Source organism: Cydia amplana, chromosome 16 (assembly GCF_948474715.1).
Source record: "Cydia amplana chromosome 16, ilCydAmpl1.1, whole genome shotgun sequence".
Classification (NCBI taxonomy): domain Eukaryota; kingdom Metazoa; phylum Arthropoda; class Insecta; order Lepidoptera; family Tortricidae; genus Cydia; species Cydia amplana.
In genome coordinates this window covers 2099093-2119457 of record NC_086084.1, presented here as the reverse complement: position 1 = coordinate 2119457, position 20365 = coordinate 2099093, and the positions used below count along the sequence as shown (strand labels likewise).

At 40.0% G+C, this 20365-nt stretch overlaps 1 protein-coding gene across 1 annotated transcript in view; it reads right to left on the bottom strand.

Moving 5' to 3' along the window:
- Nucleotides 1-20365, bottom strand: part of LOC134655324 (nose resistant to fluoxetine protein 6-like) — a 36822-nt gene that overhangs the window by 11231 nt on the left and 5226 nt on the right. Inside the window, exons 6-11 of the mRNA XM_063510775.1 lie at nucleotides 15439-15526; nucleotides 13657-13823; nucleotides 12933-13118; nucleotides 12044-12217; nucleotides 11522-11675; nucleotides 10647-10833 (exon numbers count right to left, since the gene is read on the bottom strand). Of these exons, the coding sequence (XP_063366845.1) occupies nucleotides 10647-10833; nucleotides 11522-11675; nucleotides 12044-12217; nucleotides 12933-13118; nucleotides 13657-13823; nucleotides 15439-15526 (956 nt within the window). The remainder of the gene's footprint in view (nucleotides 1-10646; nucleotides 10834-11521; nucleotides 11676-12043; nucleotides 12218-12932; nucleotides 13119-13656; nucleotides 13824-15438; nucleotides 15527-20365) is intronic.

Sequence of the window (20365 nt, the reverse complement as noted above, 5' to 3'; positions counted from 1 at the left end):
CTTACCTATGGCGGTTTATGTACGTGTACAACGCAACCAAGTCGAAAAATAAACTTATTATTTAAAAATGTAACAAAAATATTGAGAGCAATGGAACAGATTATTCTTGTAAAAGTTGTCATTATGTTAATCATCAAGAAAATAGATTATGTAGGCTGATTTGATTCATGCACTCAGTTACTGCACATATGTACCTATGGGAAATCCTAGTTTATACTTGCTGAAGTAGGGATGTATCTATTTAAAAGAAGTTTTAAGTCGCTGTACATACCTGTTTGTTCAATTACTTTAAAAGAAGTTTTAAGTCGCTGTACATACCTGTTTGTTCAATAAAAGAAAATAATTTATTCAGCGTGCATATGAAGCACTATTAGTAGGGTAAAGGCACCAGTAGTCAGCCTTATAACGACTTTTTTAAGTTTGAACGTTCGGCATTTCTACAGGATTAGTCGGATAATTAAACAAATGACATGGTTAGATCAATTGTTTATCAGAGTTTTAAAACAAAATATTTAAAAAAATAACAATCCTCTTTATAATATCTCTAATTAAGTTTAAACAAAAAGTGGCACTTTTCTCCAGTAGTCAGCCTCTAAAATCCAGTAAGCAGCCTCTGTGTACCCAGTACTCAGCCTATATAAACTATTCATAATAATTAGATCAAAATCACTAATATTTATATCAAAATCAACGATATTATAATATTTATTTTTCTTTATAATTTTTGTTATCGTTATTGTAGTTAGTTGTAGTTTTTAATTTTAGTTTACAATTTTTTGCATATTATATCAAAATCAACGATGTTATACAAATATCTATTTTTATTACTATTTTAGTTATTGTTATTGTAGTTAGTTGTAGTTTTTAATTTTAGTTTATAATTTTTTTGCATATACATATGAACATATGTATTACTTACCTACTTCTTTACTTATTTAATAAATAAAAAATCTTATAGGTACATACAATTCTTATGACACGAAATTTGTTGGCCATAGGTACTTAATTAACTAAGATTATTCTTGCAAACTAAGAATCGCAATATTTATTTTCTAATAATTAATCCGTCAAAAATTAATGAGGTATTTCAGGTAATATATAATTATGTTCCTAGTAGGTATTCGGTAAAAAATAATTAATCGAGTCTATGCAGATCTAATTATCATTAATAAACAAAGTCATATACCGACCAGGAAAAAGCAAAATGATAGTTATGTATAGTTAACGTCAAAAATATGTATACACTTTTGAACCTTATTTCAATGAGATAGGGTTTAAAAATGTGGACATATTTTTGGCGGCGACGTATCAAGCAAGGTCAATGGCTGAGTACTGGATCCGCGAAACCCAGTGCTCAGCCGCATTAAAACGTTATTTCAAATGCGGCTGACTACTGGGTTTTACTTTAAATTGACTAGGGCATGCCTAACTAAATTTGAAAATGTAAATTTAACGGTCCTAACGGTCGCATTGGCTCGAAAATAATAAAATAAACGAATAACCCAAAGGTCAGCCGTGGGGGGCTGGGCACTGGATTCTTTGGAAAAAAGTGTTATCCAGTGGCCAGCCCCCTCAATTTATAAGTGAAATATTGATATTTTCATTCAAATATAATGCAATTTAATAGATAAACTAATAAATAAACCAATCATTAACAAAAACAATTACTTTTAACATTAAAACATAGTTTTTCTTGCCTGTTAAGAGAACACCACGTGCAGTAAAAAATATGGCGGACATGACACTATTGCACTCGTCGACAAACAGCACCTGTATGAATGAGTATATTTCTTCCCCCCGTTCCCTCACCGCACCTGTCGTGTGACGTATTGACCAATAAGGAATCAAAGCTCCTATTTGACTACTCGCGATTTGTTTAAATGAATATACCAGATATTTATGACCAATAAACGGCTCAAAAGGCTGACCACTGGTACCCGGCTGGCCACTGGTGCCGTTACCCTAGTAACTTAAATCTGTTTTATGCTTAAGATGCAATAGATTACTACAGAGTAACATTGGTAACTTTTTTATTATATTTTTTTTTTCAATTAATGACCTGAATTATAGTGTAAGCTAAAGTGACCCTTATCTTATTTACCTTTAAATTAAATAAACACCCAAATATCAGTTGTTTTATTTTTAATATGTATATTGTACAATATATACCAATCAAAAAAATTACACAGGTATGTCATATTCATCCAGAAGAGTACACTAATTTACATTAACAAGTGGCATATTATATTGTAAATAACAAATATATGCACTATCTTATTATCTGCATTTTGATATGATTTTATTTTAGTAAACTTAGAAGACATAGATAGGGAACAAAGAGAATATAAGCACTACGATAGGGAGTTGTTTTTGATATCTTCAAATTTAAATTGTCCGTCCATGTTTCAAATTTTTTCAATAAACCGCGAGCGACAATTTGAATTGAAGTACGCAGGGCGCGCTCAGCGGAAAAAAAAATATTTTGGTTCGATGTACATTGCTGCTTTTCTTAGCGCAATACTGCTCTTTGAGTGTTGCCCTACTTTAGTTTGCTTTACATTGCTACTGACAAGATTTGGTTGACGGACTATATTTATTAAACTTATTTAAGCTTACGATATCATTAGCCTCGCTACATCGCTTATCAACAAATAAGAATGAAAAATATGAATAAATTATAATATAATTTAGATATATATTTGAAGTGTGATTTATGTGTAAGCATTTTTGAATTCGGTGACGCAAATTGACTTCAGTGCCTGCACATGATTTCGGTGTTTTTTAAATCTTAAATATCATAAAAACTATAAGGTTCTAATGGAGGCCTCCACTACCAATATTTTTTATATTAAGGCTAGATTTTAGGAAATAAAGTCGCGTATCAAATAAGTAAAAAAAAATAATTGGCACCGAAGTCAGGCACCGAACGTCATCTCTGAGAATCGCCCAAATACGAGGCTTCCGCTATCACACGCAAAAACAGCACCCATACAGTTATTTATGGTATAAAATCAGAAAACTCACAATTTAAGAAATGAATGACGGCCGAAGACTGGTGCACCAGAAACAGCAACAGCAGCCACTTCATCTTGTCTTATGCACTATCATTAACAGTATTCTAAAAACGTTCGGCGGCCGCGCCGACCCCTTCACTAATAGGAATAGAAGATTTTACTTTGAAGGAGACACAACTACCTAATGCTACTATACTATGTGGTACTAAAACATGTCAAACTGGAAATTATACATAAAACATTGATTAATATGTGCATAAAATTTCAAAAATTTTTTTAACTTTGCTGCTTACAGTTAGGTAGGTACATTTGATATTTTCAAAGAGACCAACTGGCAGCTTTAAATAGGTGGGCTATCAAAATCATTGCCAACTTAGGTTGGTCGAACTCTAGGTAGGTATTTTTCTAAAATTCGTCATCTGCCATTTGGTGACCTCTGAGTTAGACGTATCTCAACGACAAATGATTTTCAAAATGGAATTTACTGATAAAAAAATTAAGGTACATGTATACGCAGTCAATTTTCATTTGAGTTACATCCATTCATTTTATAATATCTGGGAGGCCGAGCTTTGCTCGGAAAACATACTTATAAAAACTCAAAAATGCGCGTTTTTCTAGAGATAAAACCTAGCTAGATCGATTTTTCGCCCCCGAAAACCCCCATATAGCAAATTTCATCGAAATCGTTAGATTCCGTTAGATTTCCCGAGAGAGATATATGATAGATACCAGGGATGTTGCGAACATCCGCATCCGCATCCGCAACCGCGGAACTTCCGCATTATTTTCAACATCCGCATCCGCATCCGCATCCGCATAAAATCGATGCGGAGCTTATGCGGATGCGGATGTCGAACAAGTCGGTACAGGAACGTCTTAGCGGCGGCGTAAGTGCTAGGTAATTTCGTAATTACCTATAACGAAATCGTCTAGATCAGTGTTTTTCAAACTTTATGGTGTCACGGCCCTTTATGACCACTAAAATTTTTCGCGACCCCCAAACCCCGTTTCTACGTTTTTCTATCTAGTACCTATAACAAAGGAACCACTGGTCAGTGTTTGGCAAAAAAGCCCTTAAAGTTTTGATCCCATTTGCTACTTCATATTTATGCGAGCTTACGTTTTCATCAATGGTCGATATCAAAACCAAAAAAAAGGAATACATAGATTGAATTCGGAAAATGAGTTAATCGTCTGCGTGTCGCGGCAGGAACCGCGGTTTGACAAATTAAGAGTCAGAATGAAACAAGCTCATTCTTCACACTGAATACAATTAAACCTTCACTTTTAAAATACAGTTTACCAGATAGGTAATGATTTGTTTTATTAATATGTACATTAACGACCTTTAAACATTAAATTTTAAAGGATTGGATTATTTTTAAGTTTAAACAATGAAATTGCTTTCCATAAGTTTCTCTCAAAGCTGAACTTCGCGACCCCCTTGGACAAGTGCCGCGACCCCCAGGGGGGTCGCGACCCACACTTTGAAAAACACTGGTCTAGATCCAGAAAAGTCGGCCAAGTTACTGTTTAATAAATATAACGCACCTATATTCTTGTTCAAATACTAAACGTTTATTTTTTTTTAAATAAAAAAAAACTAAAAATGTAATATTTGACGTTTTCTAAGTAACTAATCTTGACATCCGCATCCGCATCCGCATCCGCGGATGTGAGCCTTTAAAAATCCGCATCCGCATCCGCATCCGCGGATGTCAAAAAATCGGCATCCGCAACATCCCTGAATAGATACATACATACAGGGTGTCCCAAGAAGTAGTGATATACTGAAGCTGGGAGGTAAAGGACCTAGAGGGCTATCTGAATCACCCCCATGTATGTTCCGCGATTTTTCGTATTTTCGGAGTTATGATTTTTTTTAATTTTTCACCTATCGCCGAGTACGATGAAATTTTTATTTATGGTGACGTGAATTATTGCGGTAGATGCTTGATTTTTTTTGTGTGCTACGCTGATAGATAGGCCAATTCAGTATGGTAACATTTACTATCGTTAGATCTTTGAATGGAATAAAAAAAAAATGCCAAGAAAGATAAAATTACCCAGTATGTTGACAACTTCAAGGGCGCTTAGAAAAATAAAACATACTGGGTAATTTTATCTTTCTTGGCATTAAATTTTTTTTTAATTATATTATATAGTCTCCGTCTGTGTTCATTAAAAGAGCCTACTGTACTAGTTTCTACACAAGCAGCCTGTGGGCGGACTATACGTATAAACGGTACAACGCTCTGCGCGTTCAATATAACAACGCATACAGGGTGCTGATGGGGTTGCCCAGATTCTGTAGCGCGTCAGGGATGTTCGCGGAAGCGCGGGTAGACTGCTTCTACACCACGATGCGCAAACGAGCCACATCCCTGGTGCGCAGAGTACGGGCCAGCTCCAACAGCATCCTGACCATGATTGCGGACAGAGTTGATGGGCTGTATATAAATAACTGCTGCATGACTCATGTGCGCAGGAATAGGTGAGTGGGCGGATTTTCTTTATACTGCTCTTTGAGAGAATCTGCTTATTTATTTATTGATTTATAAGAAACACATTTGTATATAGTTAGTAGTAGATCATTTTGTATATTATACTAACATTAGCCTTAAGATAGATACTGTCACTAACACATTGATTTGATCCAAGTTGGTCGCAAATAAATGAATTTATTTATTTATTTATTTATTAAAAGAAGGAACCCTAAAAACACGAGGTCTTCTTCCCTTAACCTTGCCATCCTTGAAGCTTGTAAGCAATTTACTACTTAAGGCACAGCTTAATATGTATGAGTAGGCAAATTAATTAAAATATTGCTTTTATTTAGAAAATGAATCGATCTAACTAGAGTTAGACAAATATAAGTCTGCAAAGATTTTGATAGTAGGTACACTCAGTGCAAGTGTTATTTATACGTCATAATTTCATAGAAGTTTGACGTTTAAAATAACACATGCACTGCGTGTGCTATAAAAATAGTTGCAGACTTATCTTGGTCTAACTCTTAACTACTAATGCCTGAGACTGTCCTACTGTCCAATAGTCCCGCTCGAAATCTGTAAAGGTTATTTGCGGTAAATAAAAACATCAGGCAAAGATGACGTATTGTGTTTATTTATAATACGCTTAATCTAGATTTCTATAGGTAACAAATTACTAACAGTAGGTGGGTAATACAGTGGGCCAAAAATGTGGTCTACCACCCTACGGTTGAGGTTCGTTTGAACGTCATGAGACAACAAGGTCGATTTACTTTAAACTCCGTTAGAAAAGTCAACCTTAGCGATTGTTAGATCTCGCAGAAACTTTTGTCAAAACTGGTAGACCACTTTCTTGGCCCACTGTTCCAGGTACATACCAAATTGTACCAAAGAATTGAGTTATGACTGATGCGAATTCGCACGTCGCTCGTGTATGAGCGTGCCTAATGCGCTTATATAGCGATATTAAGCGATGTTGCGGCGCCATACTTAGAGCTTTGAATAACCGGAGTCGCCTTTAGAAGCTTACCCCACTCCCGAAAACCTTTCCCAATTGTGCAAATTTTTATATGAACTGACGTTTATCATACATTTGACGTGCCCCTCCCCCGCAAAAATCGGCACACTTTTTTGTACAGAGGGGGCTACCGCGCGAAAACCGAATTTCGCAAATTGCGGGCATTTATCTCTGTCACTCTAATTACGCCTTCATTGGAGTAAAAGAGAAAGATCCCCGCACTTTGTGAAATTCGGTTTTGGCGGTAGCCCCTCAGACCCACAGATAATGACTGACAAGGCATCTCCAGTTACTAAATGCTCTAAGGCGCCATAACAGTATGTTTGTGATGGGATTGTCATACAACAACTTTTGTCATCCATACAGCTGATAAAGCAGCACAATGAATGTGGCCGTAGAGCGCCGTTTACTTTTCATACTTCACTTTTTCTTTTATTAAATAGCTATGAACAGTAGCAACATGAAACAAGCAAATAAAAAATATAAACTTACTCTTAACTAAACAAACAAAATATTATATTGATTCGCTGATTAAAATTCATAGTTCATTCGGTAAAACCAGTCCAGGGTCACCGCTACCGCCATTGACCTGTTGGACTGCGCAGGCGTCTATGACGTAATAATACCTTGCGTTAATTTAATACCGAGAGCCTACCGCGAAGCACGTTACACGTGTTGCTTCTCTATAATAGCTTTTCTTTGTAAATATCCTGTGCTTTTCCCGTGTCTGTATATATAGTCTGTCAAGCCTTTTCCGTCAGTAAAATAGCGGCAAATTAAATAAATGTATGCGCAAAGTATTATCGTCCCATAGAAAATTTGAATTTCGCGCCTTTTCTACTGACAAACTTGCTTGACCGGCTATATGTGGTTGTATTATATACTGTATAGCGAAAGTTTTCAGTGTTTTATTTACCTTTGGCGGCCCGGTGAGCTTACAGCAGGCGTGTCTGTCTCATCCACAGACAATCCAACCTCTAGACATAGCATAGTCGCGCTACCCCCTCTGCCACACATACGGTAGCGTTACTCCATCTTCGAGTCAATCCCGTGCCGTGATTGGTCCGTGTCTTTGAACGGACCAATCACGGCACGGGATTCGTTCACCTCGTCCCCCCGCACCCCCGTATTTTTGGCAGTATCGGTTTCATGAAATAATTGGCCTAAGCTCAGTCTAGAGGTTGGATTGTCAGTGGTCTCATCTCACTCCGCGATTTCGTCGCTTTGCTACAGGTAGCTAAAAGTACATCCGTTCAGCCCCAATTTTGGGGAAGGCCATAAGCCGCGCGTGGCGCTGTCGCCACCTAGCGGCCATATCTGTGCTGATCGTAACAGACGCGTTTTGTTAGAGAGTGAGTTTTCTGTACTTAGTACTATTATTTATTCTGTGCTTACAGTAAGTCTGATCTCGGTCGTCAGTTTCATTAGCGCTTTTTTATAAGAGCCACAAATGGTTTTGCCTTGTAGCCCCGAACCGCAAGATGAATTTGCTTAAAGGTGACGTTACTTATGGCAAGGTTATGTTATACATATACTAGCTGTTGCCCGCGACTTCGTACGCGTGGATTTGTATATTGGTGGTTATATTATTTTGTGTGATGGTGGCAAGAGGTGAGTGATGCGAGCGAGTAAATGAGTAAAATGAATAGAGGAGTGAAGTAAGACATTTTTGCGGTACGAAGTACTGCGACAAATTAACAAAATGAGTGGTACAAATGAGCGACTCAACACTAGTTTCAAGGTTCTAGCTTAAAATTAAATTTGCACCCAAGGACAAAGTTTCATCCCCTTTTTACCCCCTTAGGGGTTGAATTACCTAAAACGTCGCAATTACTTTTTTGTCATCGGCTATTATGCCTTTCTAAGAAGTTTCAAAGCATTTGTAATGGATTCAAACTTTCAACCCCTTTTTAACCCTGTTAAGGGATAAATTTTCAAAAACGCTGAAATTACTTTTCCTGTCTTATAATAATATCTCCCTATACAAAGTTTCAAGTCCAACACTCACAAAAATATTTGATCTCCATACAAACTTTCAACCCCTTTTTCACCACCTTGGGGGATGAATTTTCGAAAATGCAGAAATTAGTTTTCTTGTTTTTTAATATAGTACATTTTTACAAAGTTTCAAATTCCTAGCTTAAAATAAAACTTGCACCCCATATAACCTTTCATCCCCTTTTTAACCCCCTTAGGGGTTGAATTTTTCAAAATCGCTTCTTATCTCTTGCACACTTTATAAATTCAACCTAGTGTGCAAATTTCAACTTTCTAGCTTTTGTAGTTTCGGCTCTGCGTTGATGAATCAGTCAGTTAGTCAGTCAGGACACTTGCATTTACTTGCAATCCGGAGGTCGCGGGTTCAATCAAACCCCGGCTCGTACCAATGAGTTTTTCGGAACTTATGTACGAAATATCATTTGATATTTACCAGTCGCTTTTCGGTGAAGGAAAACATCGTGAGGAAACCGGACTAATCCCAATAAGACCTAATAGTTTACCCTCTGGGTTGGAAGGTCAGGTGGCAGTCGCTTTCGTAAAAACTAGTGCCTATGCCAATTCCTGGGATTCGTTGCCAAGCGGACCCCAGGCTCCCATGAGCCATGGCAAAATGCCGGGACAACGCGAGGAAGAAGAAGAAAGCGCATGATTCTGTCGACTAGAATTTAGTAGTAACATCAGTAGGGGCGTCCTCAGCGGGTTCCTCCTTAGCCCGGGCCCCGCGGGGCGCGAGCGCGGCCTTGAGCAGCGCAGCCACCGGCGACTCCACCGCCACGTACAGCAGCGCGCCTGTCGCGAAGGACAGGAACGTGGACGCTGCCAGGATTATTATCTGTGGAAAAACAGAAACTAGCATTGCGGAGGCGGTATCAAAGTTAATTCTAAATTTGAAACTTCAAGTGGCTGGAAGATTTAGATTCCTGGGACTCGACGGCCGCTGGAATTCACTCATTAAATATTTACGGAGGATGTTAAAACGCTTCACACGCCTTACTTAATTCAGTCGTCCTTAACTGGCATCCGAACTACCTAGGATCCTAAAAAAATCTTGTTAGTGCAATCAATATTAATCTTAGTTACTTACACCTTTCCGATTTGGGATTTAGGGTTCTGTATTATTAAAGTAATGCATGTCGAGCTATTGAGCGATAGTTAGAGTATTGAACTAGCAGTGGAAGCTTTCGTTCGCAAAGCGAGTGTGGTGTGTGTCCGCGCATTTCTCGCGTCTTGTTCCATATTTTTTGTTGCGCGACAAAGATGATGGGATTTCTGTAGGCGTGTCGCCTCTCTTTTCTCTTCTTCAAAAGGATCGAGTAAGATAAAATTGATAAAACTAATTACGCCGTCACACTTGGTTGTTTGTTGCTTCAGTTACTTGAAAATATCGTACTATGCATTCGGCGATCGGCCCAGTGTAGAAACTAAAACGATTGCGAAATATGACTGTAAAGAATACGCACGACATTGTAGTCGGACATGTAGGCGGGCAGCCGGGCTGCGCCCACGAGCCCGCGCTGGAACGTGGAGTGCAAGAGGAAGCCAGCGTACGCCACACGGCTCGTCCACGTGAAGCCGCGCCACTCGAGGATGTAGCGGACCATGCCTGCAACCAGATCATTAAGATTATACCCCCCGTTCCGTTCCGTTCCGTGGGAAGATTCCCACCGGACAGAAAAGAAAACCGCCGTGTCGCCGAAATAAATCTCAGGTGAAATTCCATATTACATTTATTGATAGTTTACCCTGTAGACCACCAAAACTTGGCAGGGAACTCAGTCCACCGCAGGAGCAGCGGAAGGTCTACTTTAACTTATTCAAGGTAGGGTGGGCATACGTAACTGTAGATCGCGCGCCTTGTGAGCCGGTGAACCAAGGTTTTAGTAGGCTAGGGACATGAAGCACATGATATTCTATTATGGAGGTTTACGTTCAGCAGTACAGATTATACTGGTGGTATATATGTGAGGTTAGGCGATAATCATCACATTCATCACGATAACGCATAGCTGGAAGATGGACTTGTGGACGGTGCCTAGAGCACTCGCACGAAGGAGTACGGCTCGAAGTAGTTCATGTAGAACAGGCCATCAGACTGCAGGGTTGCTCACACCGACTTACTTTTAACCTTAAAGGTGGCGCTGATGATCAGCACCACGATGCAAAGCTGGAAGGTGGGCTTGTGGACGGAGGCGTAGAGGACTCGCACGAAGGTGGACGGCTCGAAGTCGTCCATGTAGAAGATGCCGCCGGACAGGATGATGCTCGCAGCGACCGGGAGCGGCAGCCATAGTAGCCATGCGTAATTCTGGAAGATGTCAATAAAACTTATATATGGACCGTGATTACCTTTTGTATTGTTTTCGAGCTGTCGATATAAGTATCTAATGAAACCAATCGTGAATCATTCAAAACTGTTGATGTCAAGTAAACCGGTTATGGCGGTTATATTGTTGACGAAACTTGATTTCCAACTTGTTTGGCGAATCCGTGCAAATTATATGTTAGAGTTAGACCAAGATAAGTCTGCAACCCTATAGAGTTAGACCAAGTCTGCGCAAGTCAAAACAAGGACAGTAAAGCCTCACCCACGTAAACTATATAAAGAAATATATGATGAAGACATTGTTAATAGAATCATTAAAACTAAAACGGTGCTTAAGCATTAATATAAAACTAATCTTGTCGGAATATGCGTGGCTGGCATCACCGACAAATGAACAGTAAAGTTCGAAAAACTTATGACAGATTGAAGCTCAAGACGACTTAGCATCTTACTGAAGGTAGTTGAGATATCTCTCAAGTATTGGTGGGCGGATACACTGGAGGTAGATCTCCGTGAGCTCAGCGTCCGTGAATTTGCACAGGGCCGAGCAAAATGGCGTGCTCTTGCGTTGGAGGACAAAGACTCATTTTGGGTCTTGGTCGGTCAAATAAGTAAGTTGGGATGGTTTATAGTAAGTAAGGAAACTAGTGTTAGTGCCAAGTCGAGTAACCTGTAGTCGTTCAGAGACGGCCTTCTCGTTTTTGAGCCAGTGGTAAGTGAGCAGGCCGCCGGCGATGCCCAGCACGTACGTGGACATGTTCGTGTGGCCGCGCACGAAGATTATCTGGAACTCCCTGTTGTACCGGAAATAGGTGCGAAGTGATCTGAAAATTTGATCAATGTAAGTAGAGTGTCATCATTATTATCTTCTTAGTGTTCTCCTAATTTTTTTCCCACAGCTCACGAAGAGAACCAGGATCCTGTCAAAAATTAGGGATAGACACTTTTTAAATGACTACCATTAGATCTGACCCTACAACCTAACAAACAAACTGACGTGCCCTGGTTAACTATGGTGACCTGGACCTGGTGGTAAAAACAACTAGCAATAGTAGCAGACCAAAAAAGAGATAGCGGGATGACGTCGACGCTTCTCGCAGCGACTGGCGGGAGCATGCCCCAATCCGTGATGAGAAGGCCTTTACCCTACAGTGGGACACAAGACATTGCGCTCCGGGTATGAGTCACTCACTCAGGAGAGTTGTGTACAACGGCACCCAGGTTCTGGAAGTAGGTGTGCGCGGCGGGGATGGCCATCGAGACTGCCAGCAGGGCGCCCAGCGCCAGCAGCTGCGTGCGCGGCTTCCGGCACAAGATGCAGACTAGGAGACCTAGCCCGAACAGCTGCGTGTCCGCTGACAGGTACCTGTTCCATTCATGATTTTTTTACTCTTAATATCGCCAAAGTCTAAAGGTAAATAGTTTTACCTCCTCGACGCCCAATGATTGAGAATTAAAAACATCAGGAAATTAAAACTATGAACACTGTAAAGTTATGGGAAGCGACATTTTGATAAGAGAAAATCAGATAATAGATTAATCATCTTCATTTATCTTCTACTGCAAGCATGAATGAGTACGATACTGGGAAGAGGAAAAGTTAATGCCCTTGTCACTGCTATAGGCATTACATACTATATACGTATAGTGAGCGAACTTCTTAAAGTTAAATTTTTTAAAGTTCTTAAAGTTCATCAGTTCACCTAAGATTACGTGAATTAACCAACTGTATAATAGCTTCCACACGATTGAGTGTCGTAATCACATTAAGCACTTTATGCACTATGGCTCTCTAATCCTTACGTTTTCTAATACAAATAAATTGATCTCACGGGCAAATTAATACCCACATAATTGTGGTAAAACTTACTGAGACTCTGGCATTAAATGGCACGTCCTCTCAAAAATTTTCACGGATAGTATGTTTATGGCGGGCGTAGGACTATAGCTGGTCACTACCAGTTCCCACAGCGGCCCGTCGCGCAATCGCCACACTAGTTTGGTCCCAGCAGTTAGACGCCTATTTTCATACATCGAACGGTCCAACGAGCAATTTACCACATAATCACGTAAAAACTTACCAAGACTGCGGGAAGCATGGCAGCTCCGCCCACAAATAATTATGGATGTAGAGCAGATGTGCCCACCAATATTTCTGGCAGGCGTCTGACTCGCTGGTCACCACCAGCTCCCACTGCGGCCCGTCGCCCAGGTGACGCATCAGGGTCATCACGGTGAACATGATCAGCGCGTATGTCGGGGTTAGTCTGAAAGGAAGTTGAGCAGCTGGTTGAAATAAAGTAATACGCTACAAATGCTAATTTACGTAGTATAATAAAACAAGGTAAGTAAAGTTACACTGGGTTGGCCGGGAGGCGGGACGAGTCTGTTGGCTATTAGGAAATGCATAACCGGTTATGACTGAAAAATATAAAACCGGTTATTTTGGTTTCGGTTAGAAAACTGATTTGCAATCCCTATTGTTAACGTGGCATGGGGCGAGGTGTTGGGGAGAATCCGGGAATACTATCTACTCACATAATACCGCTCACAGGCCTCACAGCGTAGGCAGGCGTGGCTCACTCCGCGATTTCGTCGCTTTGCTACAGGTAGCTAAAAGTACATCCGTTCCACACCAATTTTGGTGGCTAGCCATAAGCCGCGCGTGGCGCTGTCGCCACCTAGCGGCCATATCTGTGCTGATCGTAACAGACGCGTTTTGTTAGAGAGTGAGTCTTCTGTACCTAGTACTATTATCTATTTTGTGGCGTAGGTAGTAGTTTTGAGTGTACTTCCTAGTCCTACCTGAGCCACCGCAAGATCATTCCCTTGGGCCACTCCCACAGGCTGACGCGGTGTTTCTCCGCGTGCAGCTCGAAGTTGAACGCCAGCAGGAAGCCGGACATCACGAAGAACGTGTACGTCACCAGGGTGCCGTTCAGGAGGATGTACTTTGAGGGATCGTTGTACATCTGGAATCCACAAAGTATACGATACGGTATTAAATATATTAAAAATGGGTCACTCACGTATTTTAAGTCGAAAAACATTCGACATGTTTCACTTCGTACCGAGAAGTGTCATCAGGAGCTTGCGTTTACGGTGACGGACCGGCGCAGACCGCGGGCCGCAGCTCTCCGCGCCCGATGGCTCGGCGCAGGCGCCGGTGGCGGCAGGGGGGGCGAGAAACTACCCTCATTTATGGCATTATTGTCAAACGATGGGTTGCACACAACACTCACTACGTCACTCGCTAATGGATCGTCCACACTGTCCACCGACGTAGTAGGTACCTACCCAAAACAGTTTACGATACGGTATTTTCGAACGAGCGAGCGAAGCGAAGCGAAGTTCTTACATTCAACTTGCAACAAACGGCTGGCTAGGGGCACGTCCCGGCATTTCGATGTTTTTAAGCTGAACTGTCAGAGGATAGTTTGATGGACAATAACTTAAGTAAATTGGTTCCAATTTAAATGAAATTGGGTAAACGTGTAGTTGAGGACATTAGGTATATTTTAGTCATTAAATTATGAGCAGGCTTGATCCAGGGGTTATGGAGCTAGAAGAGCCTAGAAGGCCAAAAAGCTATTTGTAAGGGGTCTTGCTATTCTGGTCATCTTATTTGCAAGAAAGTATTATAGTATAAAATGAAAGCGCTCGGTTAAGACATTTATAATATTGTTTTTTATTTAACGATTTTAATATAAAAAAAAATAGCAAGATAAAAACGAAATAAAATAATCATAATATCTAATAATAATAAGTACGTTTAAACGAGCAATTCTAGCATATTTATTTATTTATATATTTATTTATTTATTTATTTATATTTCAATGATCTCGGAAACGGCTCTAACGATTTCAAAGAAATTTGGTATATGGGGGTTTTCGGGGGCGAAAAATCGATCTAGCTAGGTCTTCTCTGGGTAAACGCTCATTTTTGAGTTTTTATATATTTTCCGAGCGAAGCTCGGTCTCCCAGATATTAAGTATAGCTGGTCAACCAAATCTTGTCAGTAAAAAAAGGAGCGAAATTCAAATTTTCTTTGAGACGATATCCCTTCGCGCCTACATTTTTCAAATTTGCCGCCTTTTTCTACTGTCAAGATCTGGTTGACCAAGTATATTTGAAATTTGACAAGAAAGACCACGGCTTAGCTTACCCAAAGAGAATAATAATGGCTTACCATTACCACAGATACAGTTTATTTAATCTCTATGGTGACTTTATTTATCAGTTAAGGGCTGCACAGACCTTGCAATAAATCGCACGTGGTTTACGATCCTTGGCCGACGAACAGGCGCATTAAATTGATTTATCTTTTTGGGGAACCGCGAGTTCTCAGTTCGGGGCGAACTACTAGTTAGATAAATCTATCAAAAGTACGAGTACTTAATAAGGTATACCTAATAGATTAATTATTAGCGCATAGCGTAAAAACCAGCAATGTTTGCGGATCCATTTATGAACGTGCACATGCTTGAATAAATGGACGCACGCAAATGCACGTGCATTTGAATACATTCCATTCATAATGTGTCCATGCAAAATAATTACTAAGGTAGTATATTATAGGTACTTACGTTTTCGACGAAGTATGGATTCTTGAGGTAAAAAACAACAAGTACTAACACGCCGTGCGAAAAGTAGACGCAAACCATCGTCAGGGATCTGTCGACAAATAGTATAGGTATAACGTATTTTTAACCGCCTTCAAAAAAAAAAAGGAGGTTCTCAGTTTGACCCGTATGTATGTATGTATGTATATTTGTTCGCGATTATCTCGCGTTTGGCTGAACCGATTTTGATGCGGTTTTCAGAAAAGTGTTTGTTACATTCTGGAGAAGGTTTTAGTATACATAGATCTGAGCTGATGCTGAACCCTGGCTGTACCTAGTGGAACTCAGGTTTGGTGCAACGTAGGCACGCTGTTTTGGTCATCCCACACGCCTTGATGAGCACTTGGGAGAGCAGTACCCAAGATAGAGCTGATGCTGAACTCTGGATGTACCTAGTGGAACTCAGGTTTGGTGCAACATAGGCCCACGCTATTTTGATCATCCTTCACATCTTGATGAGCATTTGGGAGAGCAGTACCCAAGATAGAGCTGATGCTGAACCCTGGCTGTACCTAATGGATCTCAGGTTTGGTGCAACATAGGCCCATGCTATTTTGGTCATCCGTCACATCTTGATCAGCACTTGGGAGAGCAGTACCCAAGATAGAGCTGATGCTGAACCCTGGCTGTACCTAGTGGAACTCAGGTTTGGTGCGCCATAGGCCCACGCTATTTTGGTCATCCGTCACATCTTGATGAGCACTTGGGAGAGCAGTACCCAAGATAGAGCTGATGCTGAACCCTGGCTGTACCTAATGGAACTCAGGGTTGGTGCAACATATTATAAGCCCACGCTATTTAGGTCATCGGTCATATCTAGAAAACCAAACCAAATTAACTTAATACTAAATTACACTAAAACTAAATTAAATTACCTATCACTAAAAAGTAAAAAATAAAATAAAATAAATAAAAAAGAATTAAAAAATTAAAAAAAAAATTACTTAATATAATAATATATCTTTTTTAAAAAAAGGGAACCGCCTTCAAAAAACCAACCCACTGAAAAGCACAAAATAATTTTTATATGGCACCCCTATACGTGTCCAGTCCCTATCCCGTCGTAAAGCAAATTTCTGCCAAAAAGTAATTAATACCTAACAATAAGAAAATGAATAATCATCCGGGTAATTACTTAAGCCCTTGCTACACGGTCGCCGACAAGCCTTCTAACCGTCTGTCCTTGGTCTGACCTTGGTCAGTTTTGGTCAAATTTTGTTGGAAACAACTGTCTACACGGTCCGTCCAGACCAAGGCCACGCGGTCTGAGGGGCTTGTCGGCGACCGTGTAGCAAGGGCTTATGTTTTTGAAGGCGGTGCCAAACCAACAAAATATTCTTAACTACCAATCAGCAAAAAAATACGTAGTACCTACAAGAACTAAATTAATGAGTAAACTAAGTATATATATATATATATATGTCGGCGACGGATGGTCCCGATGGCGGTGGGCGCGTGGGGGTAGTACCTGGATGTATTACTTCACAGCCAAAATAGTAGGTATGCTACAAACGCATGAAATAAACATTCGGACTTGTTAACCATACAAGTGCCTATCATATTTTAGGACTAAGCGATAAAAATAACTAATTGCTATTTAGTTTTAAAAGGTGTGATTTGAAAATAAAAAGATCGCATAAATCCGTTTAAATCTTTATTCAAGTCAAACTACACCGGCTCCAACCCTACACCTCTGACTCGAGAAGATTTAACCCGGCAACAAACTCGGCGGGACACATCTTTTCAAAACAACACATAGTTTCTTTATTTTACAAAAGTAAGCTTATAATGGCACATAAGAAATCAAAATAACACTTGGAATAAAACACTTAGCTAAACGGTTAAAGAACGTGAGAATCTATAAGCTTTCAGAATAATCCTTCAGGTGTAAGCCTTCAGGAACGTAGCGAATTAGGCACGAGCTTGGCTAACGTCCGATCTCTAGCGCGGTCTGATCAAGAAGAATGAAGCCAGTTCCAGCGGCGGAGCCAACCGCTCCCGCCTCCAATTCAAGTTGGTAAACCTGCCTGACCAGTCTACCAACATAACGACAAAAATGCCCGCTCGTGCCTACGTTCACTCAAGATACTACGTCATCTTGACGTTCCAAAGCCTTCTACCTGTCATTTTAGTTCAACAATACGCCAAACATTGCTAATCGATTTTATACAGGCGTCTAACTATGAACTGTAATGCTGCAATACGTCTTTCTGGTGTCTCGCTCCGACACGGCCATCCTGCGTTACACACGTCCTCGTGTGTGGGTGTATGCATTTGATACTGAAACAAAACATACAGCACAGTATCTCATCGCTCGGTCATTCCTGACCAACAATTTGGGTCTCACTCAAATTACTATTAAAATCAAACTTTGTCATCAATCAAACCAGAAAAAATAATTGTTCAAAATTACTTTAACAATCCTCAATTCTCTAGTCAAAAATAGTCCATCGAGCAACAACTAAATAAAAATACTCGTCGGTAATCATCGCCGCTATCTAACGGATACACTCCAATAATCATCGCCTCCATCTGGCGGATACTCTCAAATTTATGTGAAAACAGAACAATCCCAAACATCAAAAACACAAATCACAACAGCTCTAATTCATTGCTCGACAGTATCACTACTATTGTCATCAATATCAATTTACGGGGAAGTAATCTGGCATTAAAAAAAAAATTGGTCATATGTGATCAAAATTTTTGTAAGACATCTTAAAATAAATAACATTCTGAATTGACAGTTCAAATTTTACTCATATGAACACAGTACATAAACGGGAATTCATTTTTAACAAAACAACACCAGTCCTTCGGTGCATTGCCAGTCCTTCGGCAGATACCAGACCCTCGTCAGAAGTAACCATCTCAGCCGCGTAAGTGCTACTCCTCGCAAAGAGCATTCTGCACATAAAAAGCAGACCACGTGCACCTCTTACATGCTCCGGCACTTCTGATGCGGTCACTAAACAATACCCAGTCCATCGGGCATACTTTCAGTCCATCGAAAGCAAAACAGTATTGCCCAGTCCATCGGGCGTGCCTTCAGTCTATCGAAAGCAAAACAGTAGTGCCCAGTCCATCGGGCGTAATTTTAGTCCTATGAAAGTACAAGCTTTCAGTCCGTCGAAAGCAAAACAATGTTAACAGTGAATGCCAAAAAAAAGAAAATAAAAACAGGTCTTTAAATCATGTTACTCAGAACCATTGGTACTATTAGCGTCAACAGATCAACTGAAACTGAACATTACTGATAAAAATCACTAAAGATAGCTTTCTTCCTTAGCTTTAACAACAGAAACTCGCTCAAGACTTCTATGCAGAAGTAAAACATCTCAAAATAATCCCAACGAAATGGGAACTGCTCACCAGCTTAATAAAGCACGCGACCAAGTCAAAGGTGGTGGTGGTGGTGAGGTCCAACCCAAGCACGGAGGCTGATCCTTTCCGCTTGCCGTTGCCGTTGCTGCGGCAGATTGCGAGAGACACGATGTGGTTCAACATAGCTGGCTGTTACTGAAATCATCATTTGCACGGTATCAGGTTTATCATGTATGCAGGCTAAACTCAAAAGGTTTATGAAATGCAAGGTAGCAGACACAAAAAACATGTTTCCAATGTATACGGGACTTCAAAAATCTCAGAATAAAATTTAAACTTCAATGAGTGCGTTTTATTTCATTCCGTGAACAAACAAACACTTGTTCCAAAAATAAGTAACACGGTAAAATGGGCCAATACGAAAAGTGACAGCTTATTAGTTACGTTCGACTGTTATGCTTCGCCATTACACTCAAAATAAAATTCACTAATAGGTAAACAATTAGAACGAAACCTGTCCTTTTATTTCCAAATCTCCAGCACAGAAGATACTGCGCAGCTGCTTCTGTGTCACGGGCGTAATGATGTCTGCAAGTTCGCTCGGCTCTGGCTGCAGGACACTGTAACATTAATTTTCATATGCGTAGCTCGTGTTTCCATAGTATGCACGATTTGTGATCTATCACGGCATTACGAGCAATAATTTGTCGCAATTTTATTAATTACTAAACGTTACAGGGTAAAGATTACATAATCCTTGCATTGGCAAATCAGCAGGATCAATTTCTAACGGTGCATTGTATTTTCATGAAAAAAAATATTTTTTGAGGGTAGATGCACAAGTGAGCGATGAAATAATATCACGTCGCGACAGCCAATATTTGATTTTAATTAACAATATGGATTTTACATCAAAATAACTTAAGATCACTTTGATTTAAATGGATTTTAAAAATTAATTGTATTTTCATGAAAAACAATTATTGAGGGTAGTTTCACAAGTGAGTGATGAAATAATATCACATCGTGATAGCTAATACTTGGTTTTAATTAACAGTATGGATTTCAAATCAACATAACTCAAGATCGCTTCAATTTAAATGGATTACAAAAATAAATTACAAAGAAACGTAACGATCACCGAGATAACGTCACGTAACGACCGCTATGCTCGACTGCCTCAATCATAATTCACAATTTCACAATAATTCTCACCAAATAACAATGAATTACACTCACCTTTCAATCAAGGTTAGACACGTGAGCTTACCTTACCACGTGTCCAGATTATGGAATGTAGGTCACTACAAATACAAACCGGAAATACACCTGCGCTCCCACGTGGCTGTGTAAGCAATACATGAAACTCCGCATCTATCCCACTTGCTGATGTCGGCGACGGATGGTCCCGATGGCGGTGGGCGCGTGGGGGTAGTACCTGGATGTATTACTTCACAGCCAAAATAGTAGGTATGCTACAAACGCATGAAATAAACATTCGGACTTGTTAACCATACAAGTGCCTATCATATTTTAGGACTAAGCGATAAAAATAACTAATTGCTAT